This window comes from Nansenia antarctica (genome assembly GCF_963989245.1).
Source record: "Nansenia antarctica genome assembly, chromosome: 7".
NCBI classification, from domain to species: domain Eukaryota; kingdom Metazoa; phylum Chordata; class Actinopteri; order Argentiniformes; family Microstomatidae; genus Nansenia; species Nansenia antarctica.
This window is the reverse complement of record NC_137677.1, coordinates 51,582,977-51,599,149: the sequence shown is the minus strand read 5'-3', so window position 1 is coordinate 51,599,149 and position 16,173 is coordinate 51,582,977. Positions and strand designations below refer to the sequence as shown.

Sequence of the window (16,173 nt, the reverse complement as noted above, 5' to 3'; positions counted from 1 at the left end):
AGACCACACACACACACACACACACACACACACACACACACACATACTCACACACGCACACACTCACACACACCCACTCAGACCAACTAACTTGCACTCACCATCTACCCGATGATAGACATACTTGACATGTCCCCCCCCTCTTCTTGTGTGTGTGTGTGTGTGTGTGTGTGTGTGTGTGTGTGTGTAGATCTGGCTGATGGCAGCGTGTGTGTGCTTCGTCTTCACCGTAACCATGGCAGTCTTCCCTTCCGTGGTTGTCGACGTCAAATCCACCATCGCAAACGGAGGAACCTGGGGTATGGCCGTGTGTGTGTGTGTGTATTACACCAATCCTGAGATCCCTACACCGGCTACCAAATCAAATCAAATCAAGTTTTATTTGTATAGCGCATTTCTCACAAGATGCGACTCAATGCGCTTTACATACTGACAGAGCCGCAAGCAGGCAAAAGCGACTACTACCAGTTTGCCTACCAGCACCCAGCGGCGGTGCCGGTTCTGGTACTGGTCTAGGTGCTGCTGGCAGCTAACAGTGCCTCATCAGCACCCAGGTCCTTTTTTCCTGTCAACACAAGATCTCAAGCACGAGTATGGTGTAATAGCACAGTGATCCTAGTTCTATAATCTCCAATGTCTCCCTTAGTTTCAAAAGGCGACATTGAATAAGTAGGTTTTGAGGTCTCGCTTAAACATTTCCTGAGTTTTAGACAACCTCAGGCTCTCAGGTAGGGTGTCCCACAATCTAGGAGCATATATGCTAAAAGCTGATCCTCCAAATCTCTTAAACCCAATGCACACGCCCCCAATTTTGTCGCACCGCCGAATTCGATTCCATTGTTTTGAATGAGACAATGCACACGGCGTGCGATGCGATTTTATCGCACGACAACATTCGAATCTCCATTCACACCAATTGAAATAATTCAAAGAATTGAGAATCGAATGTTCGGCGGTGCGACAAAATCGGGGCTTTAGTGCTAATGTGCAGATAATTGCTCTCTCCCAGTCTTCTCACCAATGAGAAATGTTGTGTCATCCATATATTAATATCAGCAATACAATCTATCAGGTGGTCGACCATCTCGTAGTCGTTGGGAGTTACTGAGATATAAAGCTGAGTGTCGTCAGCATAGCTATGGTAATTAACGCTATGCCTCTTCCAGTCTCTCAGAGAATTGGTCTTCCACCTAAATACATAGCAGATCTCCTCCCACCCTATATTCCAGCAAGGCCCCTACGGTCAGTTGAGACTAATCAGCTAATCATTCCAAGAGTGAAAACAAAACACGGTGCAGCAGCTTTCAGTCACTCTGCCATGTGCTCCTGGAATAAACTCCTGGAAGAAATCAAACAGGCCCAAACCCTAAAAATACTTCAATCTAAACTAAAAAACCTTCATGTTCGGCAACAGTTATGATTAAAACACTAACACTTCTATCTGTTTTTTTATCCATTAACTATTATCTTATTAAATGTTTTATCTCTCTCATGTAATGTACATACAATTATACTAGAATAAATACATGATTAAACTTATTTACATCTGTCTGCTGTGTTTGCACATTGTTGTACTTCACCCAGCAGATTTAGGACATTGGTCAAGTCTTTTTGTGTGTTGGTGATCAGTGGAAGTACGTGTCTCTGATGTCTTTGTACAGTTGGCAGCTCTGTGCAGCTCTGAATTGCCCCATTAATTTTGTATGAAATGTGCTATACAAATAAACTTGCCATGCCTAAGACCTCCACCTCTCTACAGGAAATAATTGATTAATTAAATGTGTGTGTGTGTGTGTGTGTGTGTGTGTGTGTGTGTGTGTGTGTGTCTCAGAGGGCTACTTCATCCCTGTTTCCTGTTTCCTGCTGTACAACCTGTGTGACTGGGCGGGCAGGAGCTTCACCGCTGTGTGTATGTGGGTAGGTCACACACACACACACACACGCACGCACACACACACACTCACACACAACACACACGCACACACACGCACACAACACACACACGCACGCACACACACTCACACACAACACACACGTGCACACAACACACACACACGCACACAACGCACTCACGCGCACACACACACACACCACAGTGCCCGTTTAGCAAGATCGTATGGAGTGTTGACCTGAGAGTGTGTGATGTCATCGATCGTTAATCAATAACCAGGCTGATAACCTGATCAGAGCACTGAGTGTGTGTGTGTGTGTGTGTGTGTGTGTGTGTGTGTGTGTCTCCCAGCCAGGGCAGGACAGCATGCTGTTGCCAGGGCTGCTGGTTGCCAGGGTGATCTTCATCCCTCTCTTCATGCTGTGCAACGTTCAGCCGCGTAGCTTCCTGCCGGTCTACTTCCTGCACGACGCCTGGTTCATCTGCTTCATGGTCCCCTTCGCCCTCAGCAACGGCTACCTGGCCTCCCTGTGCATGTGCTACGGCCCCAAGTACTACACTACCCACAACCACCTCACTGCACTAACCCTCTTCTTCTTCTTCTGTCTCTACAGGAAGTTAGCTAACCTTCCTCTTCTTCTTCTGTCTCTACAGGAAGGTAGCTCCGCATGAAGCAGAGACAGCCGGCGCCATGATGACGTTCTTCCAGTCCCTGGGTATGGCGTTTGGAGCCGCCCTCTGCTTCCTGTTCCGGGCCGTGGTCTAAGCCCCCCCCCCCCCATTCCATCAGTCTGCATGTCTAGACTGTACGTTGTTAAATGTATTACAGTTTTTCTCAGTCGCTTTGGTGCATTTCTCACATCACTATTAACATTTGCACAACAGTTAGTGCATTTCTCAGAACAATTAGTACAAACTGCAAAACCTAGGTGTTAACCTGCAAAAGCGTGTCACTTGCTCAAAATGGATAGTTCATTCCTCAAAAGCAAGTATTCATGTCAATGAAAGTGTCAGTGTCATCAAAATGAAAAGTCCTGACACCATTGTTTATGAACAAGATAGTCAAATGGCTTTGTCATGTTTTCATTATGACAGTTCACTCTGTAAGTGTTTTCCAATGCAAAAAAGTCAGATCTTGGTGACACTACCTGAAAATGCTCAAGACAGTACTATACACTATTTGCACAGCCATTTGAAATCTACAGTGGGTTACACATTACTGTATTTAGTGAGGTAAATGAGTACAAGACACTGAATAGTTATGTTTCACATTTTTACTGCATATGCTCTTTGCAATTCTAATTTGTTCACAGCATTGTGCAAAAGAAAAATACAAACTTATTTACCACAAACATAAGAAATACCCTTTGGGTAGAGCTGTGCACAACTGTAAACAATATTGCAGTACATATTGGAACTGAATTGGAACATACAACATGCACAGTACTGTAAATCATTCATTCACATCCAGACGTTCCTGTCTGTCTGGCCAAATATTTTCATCGACATCACAGTGAATATCATCCCTGACAATGCAGTGAGGAAAGTATCTCCTTGAGTGGCGAATCCACCCTCTGCAGGGCTGTGCTGTGATGTCATCACATGCTGCATCCATGGCCGCTAGCAAGGCCATTTGGGTATGTGGATGCCGGTCATATACCTTCCACCTCCAGGCAGAGAAAAACACCTCTATAGGATTCAGGAATGGGGAGTAGGGAGGGAGATATATTCCACCAGCATCCTTTCATGTGCTGCAAACCACTGTCTGACCAGATCTGAGTGGTGAAAACGCACATTATCCCAACAACATACTTGTTCAGATGGTCTCCATTTAGACCCCTCTCATTCTCAGGGATTATGTCCCTGTAAAGAATGTCTAAAAAAGTCAGCAGATGTTGTGTGTTGTATGGACCAAGACAGGGTATATGGGTGAGGACGCCGTTTTCTGAGATGGCTGCACACATTGTAATATTCCCTCCTCGTTGGCCTGGGACATCAATGGTTGCTCTCTGTCCAATGCGATTTCTTCCACGCCTTCTACCTTTTGCCAGATTGAAACTCACCTCATCAACGTATATGCATGTGTGCAGCGGTTCCCTGGCCTCCACCTCCAGTACATGCTTTATCCCAGAATAGAGAGAGAGAAAAAAACTATTAAAACTTTTCCTGTGTAACATAATGCATTTTGGACAACATATTGTACAGTATGAATTGTCATGTAAGTGTACTGCATGGCACTACACAAAGTAACCAGTTTACAGTACTGGACATTAGAGTATGCATAGAACACATAAATGTTTTACCTGTACATACTGGTGACGGATCTCCTTCACTCTGTCGCTGTTCCGTTCAAATGGCACATTGTACAATTGTTTCATGCACATTTCATTTCTCCTGAGCACTCTGTCAATTGTAGCGATTGAAACAGATTCAATATTCCCAAAGATATTGTCATCCTCTATAACAGCGCTTTGTATCTCTCTCAACCTTATGGCATTGTTTGCAATCACCATTGCACAAATGGCTTCCTCTTGTTGTGGAGTAAAAAGGGGCCCTTTTCCACCTCTGCAAGGTTGTCTTGCCTTGTCTTGTCTATGTGGTGCAGAGTAAAATGACAGTAATGTACAGTAAACATGAGATATACTGCTTTAACCCATATTACTGTAGTGTACAATAACAGTGCTTCCCACTTGTAAAATGCTGCAGTACATTATCATACTGTAAATATGGCAAATCTTTACTGTAACACTACTTTACACTACAGTACAGTAAATCTGTGCTGCAGTAAAGCTGTAAGTCTAAATGTAAAATGTAAAAAGTGACAAGTTCTTGTCCCACTGTAAGCTTCATGTATGACACAATGACAGTAGTGCAGTGCAGATTTAGTGCTGAATTACTGTCCAATATACACACCTGTTCTCCTGACAAAATGCTTGAATAATTGAATTTACAGTGGTTCTCCCAACATTTGGCTGCACCCTTCGGCCAGCCTCAGCCATTGTGAGGCCGTGATTGACAACATGGTCCACAATTGCCCTAATTTCATCAGGAATCTGCCTATGTACTTGGCCTCTTCTTCCTCTTCCCCTGTTTTGTCCCCTTACCCTTCCTCCCCGCATCCTCGCCCCTCTTCCACGATGCTGACCTTCAATTTCTGTGTCACAGTATTGTCAAAATGGTACACACTATGTCCTGCTCGGTTCATATATGCTTGCCAATTGAGGGTTCATGGGACTCAGCTCTGAGTGACTGTGGAGAAGTGGCTTATCATTGGTTACAATCAATGCTTCACACACTCCTCCTCATCAGTGAACGTGCTGACGTGATCCAAGATGGCGCCGACATCCCCACATTTATTCTGTGTTTGAAAAAAATGGAAAAAGACTCAGAAAAGAGAGGAGAAGAAGAAATCCAAAGTTCCCTACTTTAATGTGTTTAGGGTTTGGGTTAGCACATTTACACCGTGTTTGAAAAAAAAAAAAAAAGACTCAGAAAAGAGAGGAGAGGTTCCCTACTAATGGGTTTGGGTCTTTAATAAAAGTGCAAAATATGTGCATACTTTTGGGTCTTTAATAAAAGTGTGAATATGTGCAAAATATGTGCATACGTTACAACATCGTATCTGGTAGCCTACTGGACTGGGTTGCACCAATTTGGCGTAAGTCATTACTAAATGCAGGCATTTAGTAGTTACTAAACCCCTAGTTGTTACTAGCTAGTTTCAAACTAGTTGTTTACTAATTTCGGTTGCACCACGCCAATCTTTTGCCAATCTTAGCTAGTAAATACTCAGTTTTGGTAACTGTTTTTTGTTTCTCTACTGTAACATAACCAGGTACATTAATAATAATAATAATTACAATTTACAGTACAAATACAACAATTGGGGGTCCCTCAAAAAAATGTGTACTGTATAACATGATAGCCATCTATGAGCAATGCACTGTATATAAGATGATGACCAAGGGTCTTTCTGCTGCTGACCATGAGTCCTGTTGATGGAGCCCAATTTTCTTTTAGAGTCTGTAGGCTACTGTATTTGTTTATTAACATTCATAAATATGATATATTGTCTGAATTTTTGTCTTCTTTTATAAAATGTAAATTATTTTAATTTCTTGTGCTGGTTTATTATGAACAACATGTACAATTGCAGGAAACTAGTACAAATAATTGGGTGGGAGAGAGGGGCCGCCACTGCCAAAACGTGTACAGTTTTGGGTCGCTCCACCGCTAAAAAATCTCACTCCAAACTTTTGGTGAAACTTGGCAGCCCTGGTCTAGTATTAGTAATAACGTGTTTGGTGAGTGTAATTTGTAACTATTCTGAAACAAAAATGATACTCTGTTTGTGTAGACAGTAATAATGGCACACTGACTTATAACAGAAAACATTTACTTTGCCCATCATACACAATTAGAGACAATGGCTAAAATAACACTGAAACATTTTATCACATAGGTACAACATTTATTCAACATTTATTGAATTCATAAACATATATTACATATTTTTTTATTTTTACTGAGAGATAATAACACATTATATATCAAATACACCCACAAATGAGGATTGCAAATATGTTAAATTCATCATAAACAATTAGAGCCAAAAGGCTAAAATAACACTGAAACATTTTATCACACACATCAACAATGATTGAATTCATAAATATCTATTATTGTTTTTGAGCCTGAGAAACAGAAAACATACAAATACTCTGGGAAAAATATACATCTTCGCTTCAATACCCATACATGCTTTCACAAACAACAGCATGTCTCAACATTTCTGTGCATTTGAGTAACAACCAATATAGCTGAGTTCCAGGTGTACTTCATTCCCATCACTCCTGGATTGTGGTCTCTTTCCATCTCTCTATCTCTCTTCCTCCCTTTCTCTCTTTCTCTCTCCTTTCTCTTTCCTTTTTTGCTCTGTCAGTCCATGCTCTTGTCACTCCAGGCCATTGATTTCCTCTTGGCCAAATCCATCCAAGATGGCTGACCACTGTCTGAGAGGGACTGCTGAGGTGATGAAGATGGTGATGATGAGGGTGATGAGGATGGCATGTTCTTCCGCCATTTGTCCTCTCGGCCGGCAAGCCTCCCTGGGACTTTGGTTGGGCTCGATTCTGAGAGAGGGAGACCAGAGACAGGTGACTGTTATAATAAGTCATGCAGATACAACAATGCACTGCCATTCAATCCATATTATGATCACTACAGTAAACATTATCTACACACACACACACACACAAACACATGTCCATGTGAGTCTCCGCACCTGGCATGTTTGCTCCTAGCTTTCCCTCAGGTTTTGAGTCCCTGTTAGCGGGTGTAGTTTTGGGTGTGACTGTGAACTCATCAGTGGGGCATGTACCTGGCTGGGTTTTCCTCAGCTCCACCTGCGTGGGGTGGAGAGTGAGAGGGGGTGGACAACTGAGGGTCATTATGACCATATGGTCGTGCAAGAAAAGATGGAGGTTAGTTAACTACTGTTACAAAGGTCAATACCATCAGAATACCAGGCTACTTCCTCAATCCTGAATTGTATCAACACTATCGTGTATGTACAGTGATTTGCTGCACTACTGTATATATGCACTACATATACCAATTATTTGAAAAAGGTTCCACCCGGACCACAACTTAACAGTAGTTTTTAACTGTGAACTGTTACTCTGGTGAGTCTTTTAGAAAGGCTACAGTCTCTCTGTTATCAGTGCCATGTGAGAGAGAGGGAGTTACCTTGCTTCCAGCAGGTTGTGTCCGTTTCTCCAGAAAGGCTGCCCTCCCCCCTGCCCTGGCAGACTCTGGCAGAGCTCTCTCTCCTCTCCCTGGGGCCGAGGCTGGAACTGAGGCAGAGGCTCGGGACGGGGCTGGGATGGGGCTGGAGCTGGAGGTTGGGCCTGAGACTGAGGTCAGGGTTGGGGTTGTGGGTTTGGGCTGTGCAGTTGGGTGGAGACCTTGAGGTTGTGACTGCGGAGAGGACCATAAAGTGGTCTGGGTGGCCCGTAAACTGGGCTGTGTCATTAACTGAGACTCAGAACGTGGAGTAGTTTGTACTAGTGGTTGAGATTTGATTGGTTGTGCAAGCTGTTGAGTGTCAGCTTTATAAGACTGTTTTGCTGGTGGTTTGGCTGTCTGTGTCAATGGTTGTGTTGCGTTCTGTGTCTGAGGTAGTTTAGTGGTCTGCATTTGACTTGTGGTCTGTGTTGCTGGTGGTCTAGTGGTCTGTGTTGCTGGTGGTCTCCTGGTCGGTGTTGATGGTTGCACTGATATCTGTGGTTGGGTTGCCATCTGTGCAGGTTGTTCAGCTGTGTTCTGGGTCAGTAGTTGTTTAGCCGTTGCAGACTGTGTTGCTGTTGGAAGTGTTGCTGTCTGTGCTTGTGTTGCTGTCTGTGCTTGTGTTGTGGTCTGTGCTTGTCTTGTGGTCTGTACTTGTGTTGTGGTCTGTGCTTGTGTTGTGGTCTGTGCTTGTCTTGTGGTCTGTACTTGTGTTGTGGTCTGTACTTGTGTTGTGGTCTGTGCTTGTGTTGTGGTCTGTGCTTGTCTTGTGGTCTGTACTTGTGTTGTGGTCTGTGCTTGTGTTGTGGTCTGTGCTTGTCTTGTGGTCTGTACTTGTCTTGTGGTCTGTACTTGTGTTGTGGTCTGTGCTTGTGTTGTGGTCTGTGCTTGTGTTGTGGTCTGTGCTTGTGTTGTGGTCTGTGCCTGTGGTTGAGATGCAGTCTGCGTGCCAGTGAACTCTCTGGGCAGCCTGTTGGTGAAGAGCTGCTGGAGGTTCCTGGTTTTCAACATGGCCAGGCTCATCCAGGACACCTCAGCAGGATGGTCCTGAGGGGTTGAGAGAGGAATCTGTGCTTCCGGAGGGGCTGAGGAAGTAGCTTGGCCCTTCATAGGCAATGCAGGGATAGTTTGGGCCTCATTAGTGGCTGAGGGAGTGGGCTGAATATCTTTAAGGGTAAATGGAGGAGACTGGGCTGGTGTTCCTGTATCTAGAGGACAATACAGACAGGGTTAGACTCACTCAGCAGTTATGTAAGAAAAATACAAGATGGAACCTTAAAGCACACATTTCTTTCAGAGGAATCAGTAATCATCTTTATTATTCATGTGTTATCTGTTATTCTAGTGTAGCCTCCTTTCTACGTTACCAGCCCTGATATTTCTGTGTTATCAGGGATGGTAACCAAGGAGACACTAGAATTAAAGAATATCGTGGATTCCTAATGCAACTGACAAATGGTCTTTTGTCATAATTTTTAAGTACATTTTTAACTTGTTACAGTGGGGGAAATCACATATTCCAGAGATAAAGAGTTTTATGGTTGACTGTAAGACTGGTTGAACTAGACATAATTTAGACACCAACAGGGTTTGAAATATCTATTCTCCTAAACATGGTGGGATGGATGTCATTATTCTGTGGGAAGTTAATATTTTTGAATGCCTCTGGGTATATCAAACCTATGTGTTTCAGAGAATGAGGCTCACCTGCTTTTCTGAAGGACCTGCCCACTTCTGCACTGTGCCTCTTATCGTTGACATCTGATTGGGTAACGGCCGAATCCGACCGGTACTTCAGTGAAAGAGAGGTGGAGCGGAGCTTCACACCAAATGCACTCTTCTCTTCCTCCTCATCCTCCTCCCCTTCCAAGGCCCTTGCCCCCATATCCCTGGCCGACAAATTAGGAGAAGATTCAGATTCTTCATGTTCGGGGGTGTCCCTTTGTGTTGGGACTTTGTGTTGCTTGGCCGTTCCAACTGTCTGGATGCCCCCTTCGGGCTGTGCTTTCAGTTTGGTCTCCTTCCGCTGCTCATGCCTCTTCTGGCTGGTGTTTGAGGAGGTCATCTTCACCTCTGTCCCTCCTGCCCCAACCTCCTTCTTCAGCCCCACCCCAGCCTGTTCTACCACCCCCATGAAGCTCCCCGATCTGGGTCTCCTCTTTTCCAGGTCCTTGACAGATTTCATAAAAAAGGAGCGGAAAGAGCCAGAGCCTGAAGTTGGTCTCTGCAGTCCTCCAGTGGACTCTGTAGGGATGCCCCCCTCTGACTGTGAGTCAGGAAGCTGTTCTTTCAGCTTGGCCTCCTCCTCCTCCTCCTGCCCGTCGTTTGAGGAGGTCATCTTCACATCCATCCCTCCTGCCCCATCCTCCATCTTCAGCCCCACCCCAGCCTGTTCCACCACCTCCATGAAGCTCCCCGACCTGGGTCTCTTCTGTTCCAGGTCCTTGACAGATTTTATAAACTTTCGGAAAGAGCCAGAGCCTGGCGCTGGTCTCTGCAGTCCTCCAGTGGACTCTGTAGGGATGCCCCCTTCAGACTGTGAGTCAGGAAGCTGTTCTTTCAGTTTGGCCTCTTCCTGCTGTTCCTGTCCCTCCTGGCTTTGGTTTGAGGAGGTCATCTTCACATCCATCCCTCCTGCCCCATCCTCCATTTTCAGCCCCACCCCTGCCTGTTCCACCACCTCCATGAAGCTCCCCGACCTGGGTCTCTTCTGTTCCAGGTCCTTGACAGATTTTATAAACTTTCGGAAAGAGCCAGAGCCTGGCGCTGGTCTCTGCAGTCCTCCAGTGGACTCTGTAGGGATGCCCCCTTCAGACTGTGAGTCAGGAAGCTGTTCTTTCAGCTTGGCCTCCTCCTCCTCCTCCTCCTGCTCCTGGTTTGAGGAGGTCATCTTCACCTTTGTCCCTCCTGCTTCAACCTCCATCTTCAGCCCCACCCCAGCCTGTTCCACCACCTCCATGAAGCTCCCTGACCTGGGTCTCTTTTCCTTGACGGATTTGATAAATTTGCGGAAAGAGCCAGAGCCTGAAGTTGGTCTGTGCAGTCCTCCAGTGGACTCTGTAGGGATGCCCCCTTCAGACTGTGAGTCAGGAAGCTGTTCTTTCAGTTTGGCCTCCTCCTCCTGCCCCTGGTTTGAGGAGGTCATCTTCACCTCTGTCCCTCCTGCTTCAACTTCCATCTTCAGCCCCACCCCTGCCTGTTCCACCACCTCCATGAAGCTCCCCGACCTGGGTCTCTTCTGTTCCAGGTCCTTGACAGATTTTATAAACTTTCGGAAAGAGCCAGAGCCTGGGGCTGGTCTCTGCAGTCCTCCAGTGGACTCTGTCCTTGCCTGAGCTAGGTCCTCCTGGCCATCAAGTGGCCCTACAGCCACTTCCGATGTTAGGTTAGGTGAGTCATCTTCGGGATTCCCCTCAGGGTTATGGGCTGTATGTAGATCTTGTGGGGTATGTCTGATATCCTCTCTCCTCTCTCCCAGGTCTTGCAATGGTGGAGTAAAGGATGACTGCTGCTGTTTGTTTAACATGACCTCCTCAGGTACCTTAGGTGTCTGCTCTTGTTGGGAGGGGCCACGGGGGCAGGTGGGGGAAGACCTGGAGGTTTTTAAGGCCCCCTCAACCCCTGCCCCTAGGACCTGGGTGGAGTGGGAGCGCAAGCGGTTCATCTCCTTGGCGCTGGCGAACCCCTCCTCTTCCTCCTCCTCTTCCTCCTTTTCAGACAGAGGGCAGTCAATGTTATTGAGGCTTTCTGAGCGTGGCCTGGAGTCAATCTTAAAATAGAAGACAGGTAGAGATCAGAGAACAGAAGTGTATCTGGAGGTAGTTAGAAGATTAGATCTAACATGAATCCTATCCCATGCCAACTTTTACCTCCTGCAGCTGTATATGTTTAAGTGAGAGATGGTAGAAGAGCAGAGATTGTATAGAAGTGGAGGTTGGTGGAGGTAGAAATCAGAGGATGCCTCATTGTAATGCATGGAACGGAATAAGGAATCGCATCAAACATGTGTGTAATGCATGGGATGTTATGAGGAATGGTATCTATCCTGGGCCATACTTTAAGTGTGTTCCTCCAGAGGCAGGGGGCCTCATGGTGGTCTTGGGATGCCCAGATAGGACTCACCGTGGTCAACCTCCTAGCCTTGACACCGGCCCTCTGGTTCCTGGGTTTGATGGACATGCGGTAGCGAGCTGCCGAGTTATCCAGGACGGGGGTGAACTGGGCTGGAGTGCTGAAGTCTAAGTCAGGAGCAGTGAGTGTAGGTGAGGGGACAGATAGGGTTGCAGAGGGAGATAGAGGGCGGGATGACGGCTGGGAAGAGGCCTGAGAAAAATAAATAAAACACCGGATAAAAATCAAAGGCATATGTACAAACACATAATGTGATACTAACACTGTGAAGTATTACCTGCTCTTCCTCCTAACTTCCTGTAGAAATCAGAGGATGGGCTCATTGTAATGCATGGAACGGGCATCAAACACATTTGATACCACTCCTCATTCCATTCCATGCATTACAATGAGCCCATCCTCTGATTTCTACCTCCACCAGCCTCCCCTGGTATACACACACAGAGATCATGTACATATACTGTAGACCAGTGGTCCTCAAACCTCTCCTCAGGGACCGCCGCTCCACATATTTGATCTGTTCCACCACCAGCACACCTGATTCAACTAATCAAGTACAAATCATAATTGCATAATTGAATCAGGTGTGCTGGTGGTGGAACAGATTAAATATGTGGAGCGGCTGGGGGTCCCCGAGGAGAGGTTTGAGAACCACTGCTGTAGACCTACTGAGAGAGAGAGAGAGAGAGAGAGAGAGAGAGAGAGAGAGAGAGAGAGAGAGAGAGAGAGAGAGATGGAGTCAACTGATACACTGCACTGTCACAGACAAACGTAAACAGGCAAATGATCCAAATAATGAATGCCGTTAAAGAGGTAGAGGACAGTGTGGAATGGTTACATCAGTGAGAATTGTCAGGTTGGAGGCTGGAATGGATGGTGGTGAGGTGACCTGGGAAGATGCTTCCTGAGGTGGGGCGTCGCCCTGGGAGATCTCAGGAGGGCTGTGGGGCAGGCCATCATCCTTTGAGCTGCCTCCCAGGTCCGCTGGACCTTTGATTGGCTGAACCAGAGGGGGCAGACCCAAATTCATCTTCTGCTGCTGGAGCTTCATCTGTCCAATGAAAAACAAAGAAACACCTTGATGAGGCTCAAAGACCAAAGATTGTAATGAAAAAAAGAAAAAAAACTGAAGATGGTAATGAATAAGTTTCTATGGTCATCAAACATGGCTAAATATCTCTTGCACAGTCAGACACATGACCAGGTATGCCCAATTCCATATCAACACCTTGCACTGACAGCCTCTTAGAACTTAGGTAATTGGTAGGAATGTTTTAGGTATGTTTTAGGTTTTGGAAAGCTGGGTAACTGTTCTGTGCAAGGTTCTAGCTCTAGGGTTCTACATGGAATGCCGGCTCACCTGGAGTTCTTTGATCTTGCCTTGAACGTTCTCCTGGGACAGAACCCTTGGTGGCTCGAGACTCGTCAGGTCTTGTTCCGCCTGGAATATACTGTCATGTGACAATGCTCGTGACCCCAGCATCCCTTGGGAACTACTAAAAAACACAGGAACGGAATGAGATCAGAGGCAGGAAAGAAAAGAAAAGAAAAGAGGAGGATGATGATGTAGAAGGAAAGGAGAAGAGAGAATGGGAATAAAGATAGATTTAGTATCATCAAGCATTTGCACAGTACGCATTTGCACAGTCTCAGCTGCAAAAAAAAAACTGTGCTAGTAACTGGATGAACACACATACACAAATACCACAAACACACACATACCCCAAATCCTCATCTGATCCCAGCCTGTCTCCCTCAGTGACATCACTGGCAGACTGGCTGAGTTTGGTCCCTGCCATCCCATCTTCCCTCTTCTTCTTCCCAAACAGGCGCGTCTTCAAGGTCTTCAGCCTGGACTTCCTCTTCCCTGAGAGAGACAGCTCTTGGTTACGAGAGCACAGATACAGATATAATAGATCCACAGGTCTATGCACCTTTCTAACACATTGATACAGGTCTATACTGTCGAGGGCACAGCTACACTATACACAGCTAAACTCATATGATAACAGTGCTAGAGAGTGATAGACATTCATTATGAAAGCCCAGCTACAGATACCTCACACTAATACAAATACACTCTAAAGGGCTCTGCACACAGCGTGCGATTTCTGTTGCGCGTCAACATTCCATTTTGAAGTTTGAATGGAAGTATATAAGAACATCGCATTTCAACACACACGGCCCCGATTTTAATCGCACGGCGAAAATTAGATTCCATTCATTTTGAATGGGACAAAAAGCACACGGCGTGCGAGTTTTGTCGCACTGTCAAATTTGTGCTTTTTCCCATTCAAAATGAATGGAATCGAATTTTCGCCGTGCGATTAAAATCGGGGCCGTGTGTGTTGAAATGCGATGTTCTCATAGACTTCCATTCAAACTTCAAAATGGAATGTTGACGCGCAACAGAAATCGCACGCTGTGTGCAGAGCCCTTAACTCACTGTAATACAGGTCTGTACTGTCACAGACATAGATATACTCTATCCATGTGCCAATGTGTTTGTATCTGTCCCTATATTGAATTGCCCAGCAACACACCAATAAGATTTTCTGAATACGAATAATAAATAAACAATGAATCAATAAATAAGCGATTACTGAGCAGCCCCACCGCCATTATGCTTCTGAGCCTCACGTGGAAGATCCTCAGAGCTGTCATTTGTATCCCCTGTGGAAGTCTCCATCACTCCTTTCAAAGACTTCAGGAGAAAACGGAGGAGAGAGAGAGAGAGAGAGAGAGAGAGAGAGAGAGAGAGAGAGAGAGAGAGAGAGAGAGAGAGAGAGAGAGAGAGAGAGAGACAGAGAGAGACAGAGATAGTGAGAAGACAGCACCCAGACAAAGAGAGATATTGACGCTGCTGTAACATTCAAAATAGACCTTTCTGACATGTGATCAGTGAATGTTCCGACTCTCTGATCACGCATGAGCACCTGCACGGTTCTGCACTGAACACATCTGACTAGCTCACACACCCCACGTGAGATCAAAGGTTTATTGGCATTATCATCTGTGGTGTAGACTTTCACCTTCACCTGCTCCTATCCCCAAAGGCGTAGTGACCTTCTCCTTAACCAACTGGGTGGACTCACTGTTTATAACTTCTTATGGTCGATACAGATCTCAGTAAAAGACATGAGGCATTGGAAAACCTACCGAGTCTGTTTAAGAGTATACTCTAGGTTTGTGGTACTCTGAGTCAGCTGAACATAATGGAATGGAATGGACTTTATTTGTCATTGCTACAGTACAGGTACCAAACAACGAAATTTAGGAAGGGTGGCTCCCCTGGTGTTAGGAAAGGGAAAAAAAAAAAAAAAACTTTTTAGAGAAAGCATAAAAGCATAAAATCACAAGAAGGTAAGGAGCTGGTTTACATCAATAAAGGCTATGTACACAATCCACTGTACTATACTGCACAGATAGTCAACTAGGGTTGTCATATTGCACAAAAGTATTTTTTCACGTTATTTTAAAGTGTCACAGTTTGCAGGCTTGAAAATGTACATGTTTGTGCCTCAGCACTAGCTGCCATACAATCCGTCCGGACTGTCCTGGGCCCAGAACTTAGGCCTTTTCTGTGTTCAGGGCCTTGACGGCCCTGTGGTAGAAGCAGTCCTTCAGTCTGTTTGTCTTAGCGGCCGGGGTCCTGTACCTCCTATTCGAGGGCAGCCTGATAAAGTGTACGTGCCCAGGGTGGGTCGGGTCCCTGGAGATCTTGGAGGCCCTCCTGAGACAGCGTGTGTTGTACAGCTCCTCCAGAGAGGGGAGGGGGGCGCCGGTGATCTTCTGTGCTGTTCTCACGACTCTCTGTAGCGCGTTTCTCTCCGCTGTTGTGCAGCTGTGGAACCAGTTGCAGATGCCGTAGGTGAGGATGCTCTCCACTGCGCCGTGGTAGAAGGCCACCAGTATCTCCTGCTTGTTGTGTTCTTTCCTGAGGCATCTCAGGGTGTATAGCCGCTGTTGTGCCCTCTTGATGGTGCCTTTTGTGTTGTCCTTAATATGTCAGTGTCTATCAACACTGGAGATGGACAAACTGACAAACAAATATTGTAGGGCCTTTTCTTACCGTGCCCCCTTCCCAACCACCAGCTGCCACTTCATGTGAAGACTGCTACATCTATTAATATGTTTAAAACCAGACTCAAAACTCACCTCTTTACACAAAACGATGCCCTCCCTAGCTGATCTCAGTGTTGTGCGGCGGTGGCTTCAATCAGATGCAGCTCCTTCAGTGTGACCTCAATTTAGTTTAGTTGTTTACCCCTTATTCTCACTTTTACTTTTATTATAATTTTACTTTTTTCATGATTTTTGAACTTTTCATTATTATTGATCTTGTATGCTCCTTTTTAAAAAAA

The 16,173-nt window shown here is 45.6% G+C and overlaps 2 protein-coding genes across 2 annotated transcripts in view; both read left to right on the top strand.

The window, feature by feature from the left end:
• The window catches only part of LOC308162743 (equilibrative nucleoside transporter 1-like), a gene marked incomplete at both ends in the record, with an annotated part of 6,019 nt that extends 3,362 nt beyond the window's left edge, over positions 1-2,657 (top strand). The window contains 4 exons of the mRNA XM_080536885.1: positions 191-299; positions 1,832-1,917; positions 2,243-2,442; positions 2,546-2,657. Of these exons, the coding sequence (XP_080393011.1) occupies positions 191-299; positions 1,832-1,917; positions 2,243-2,442; positions 2,546-2,657 (507 nt within the window). The remainder of the gene's footprint in view (positions 1-190; positions 300-1,831; positions 1,918-2,242; positions 2,443-2,545) is intronic.
• LOC308161513 (inosine-uridine preferring nucleoside hydrolase) overlaps positions 1-16,173 on the top strand; it is a 101,862-nt gene that overhangs the window by 53,574 nt on the left and 32,115 nt on the right. The window lies entirely within an intron of this gene.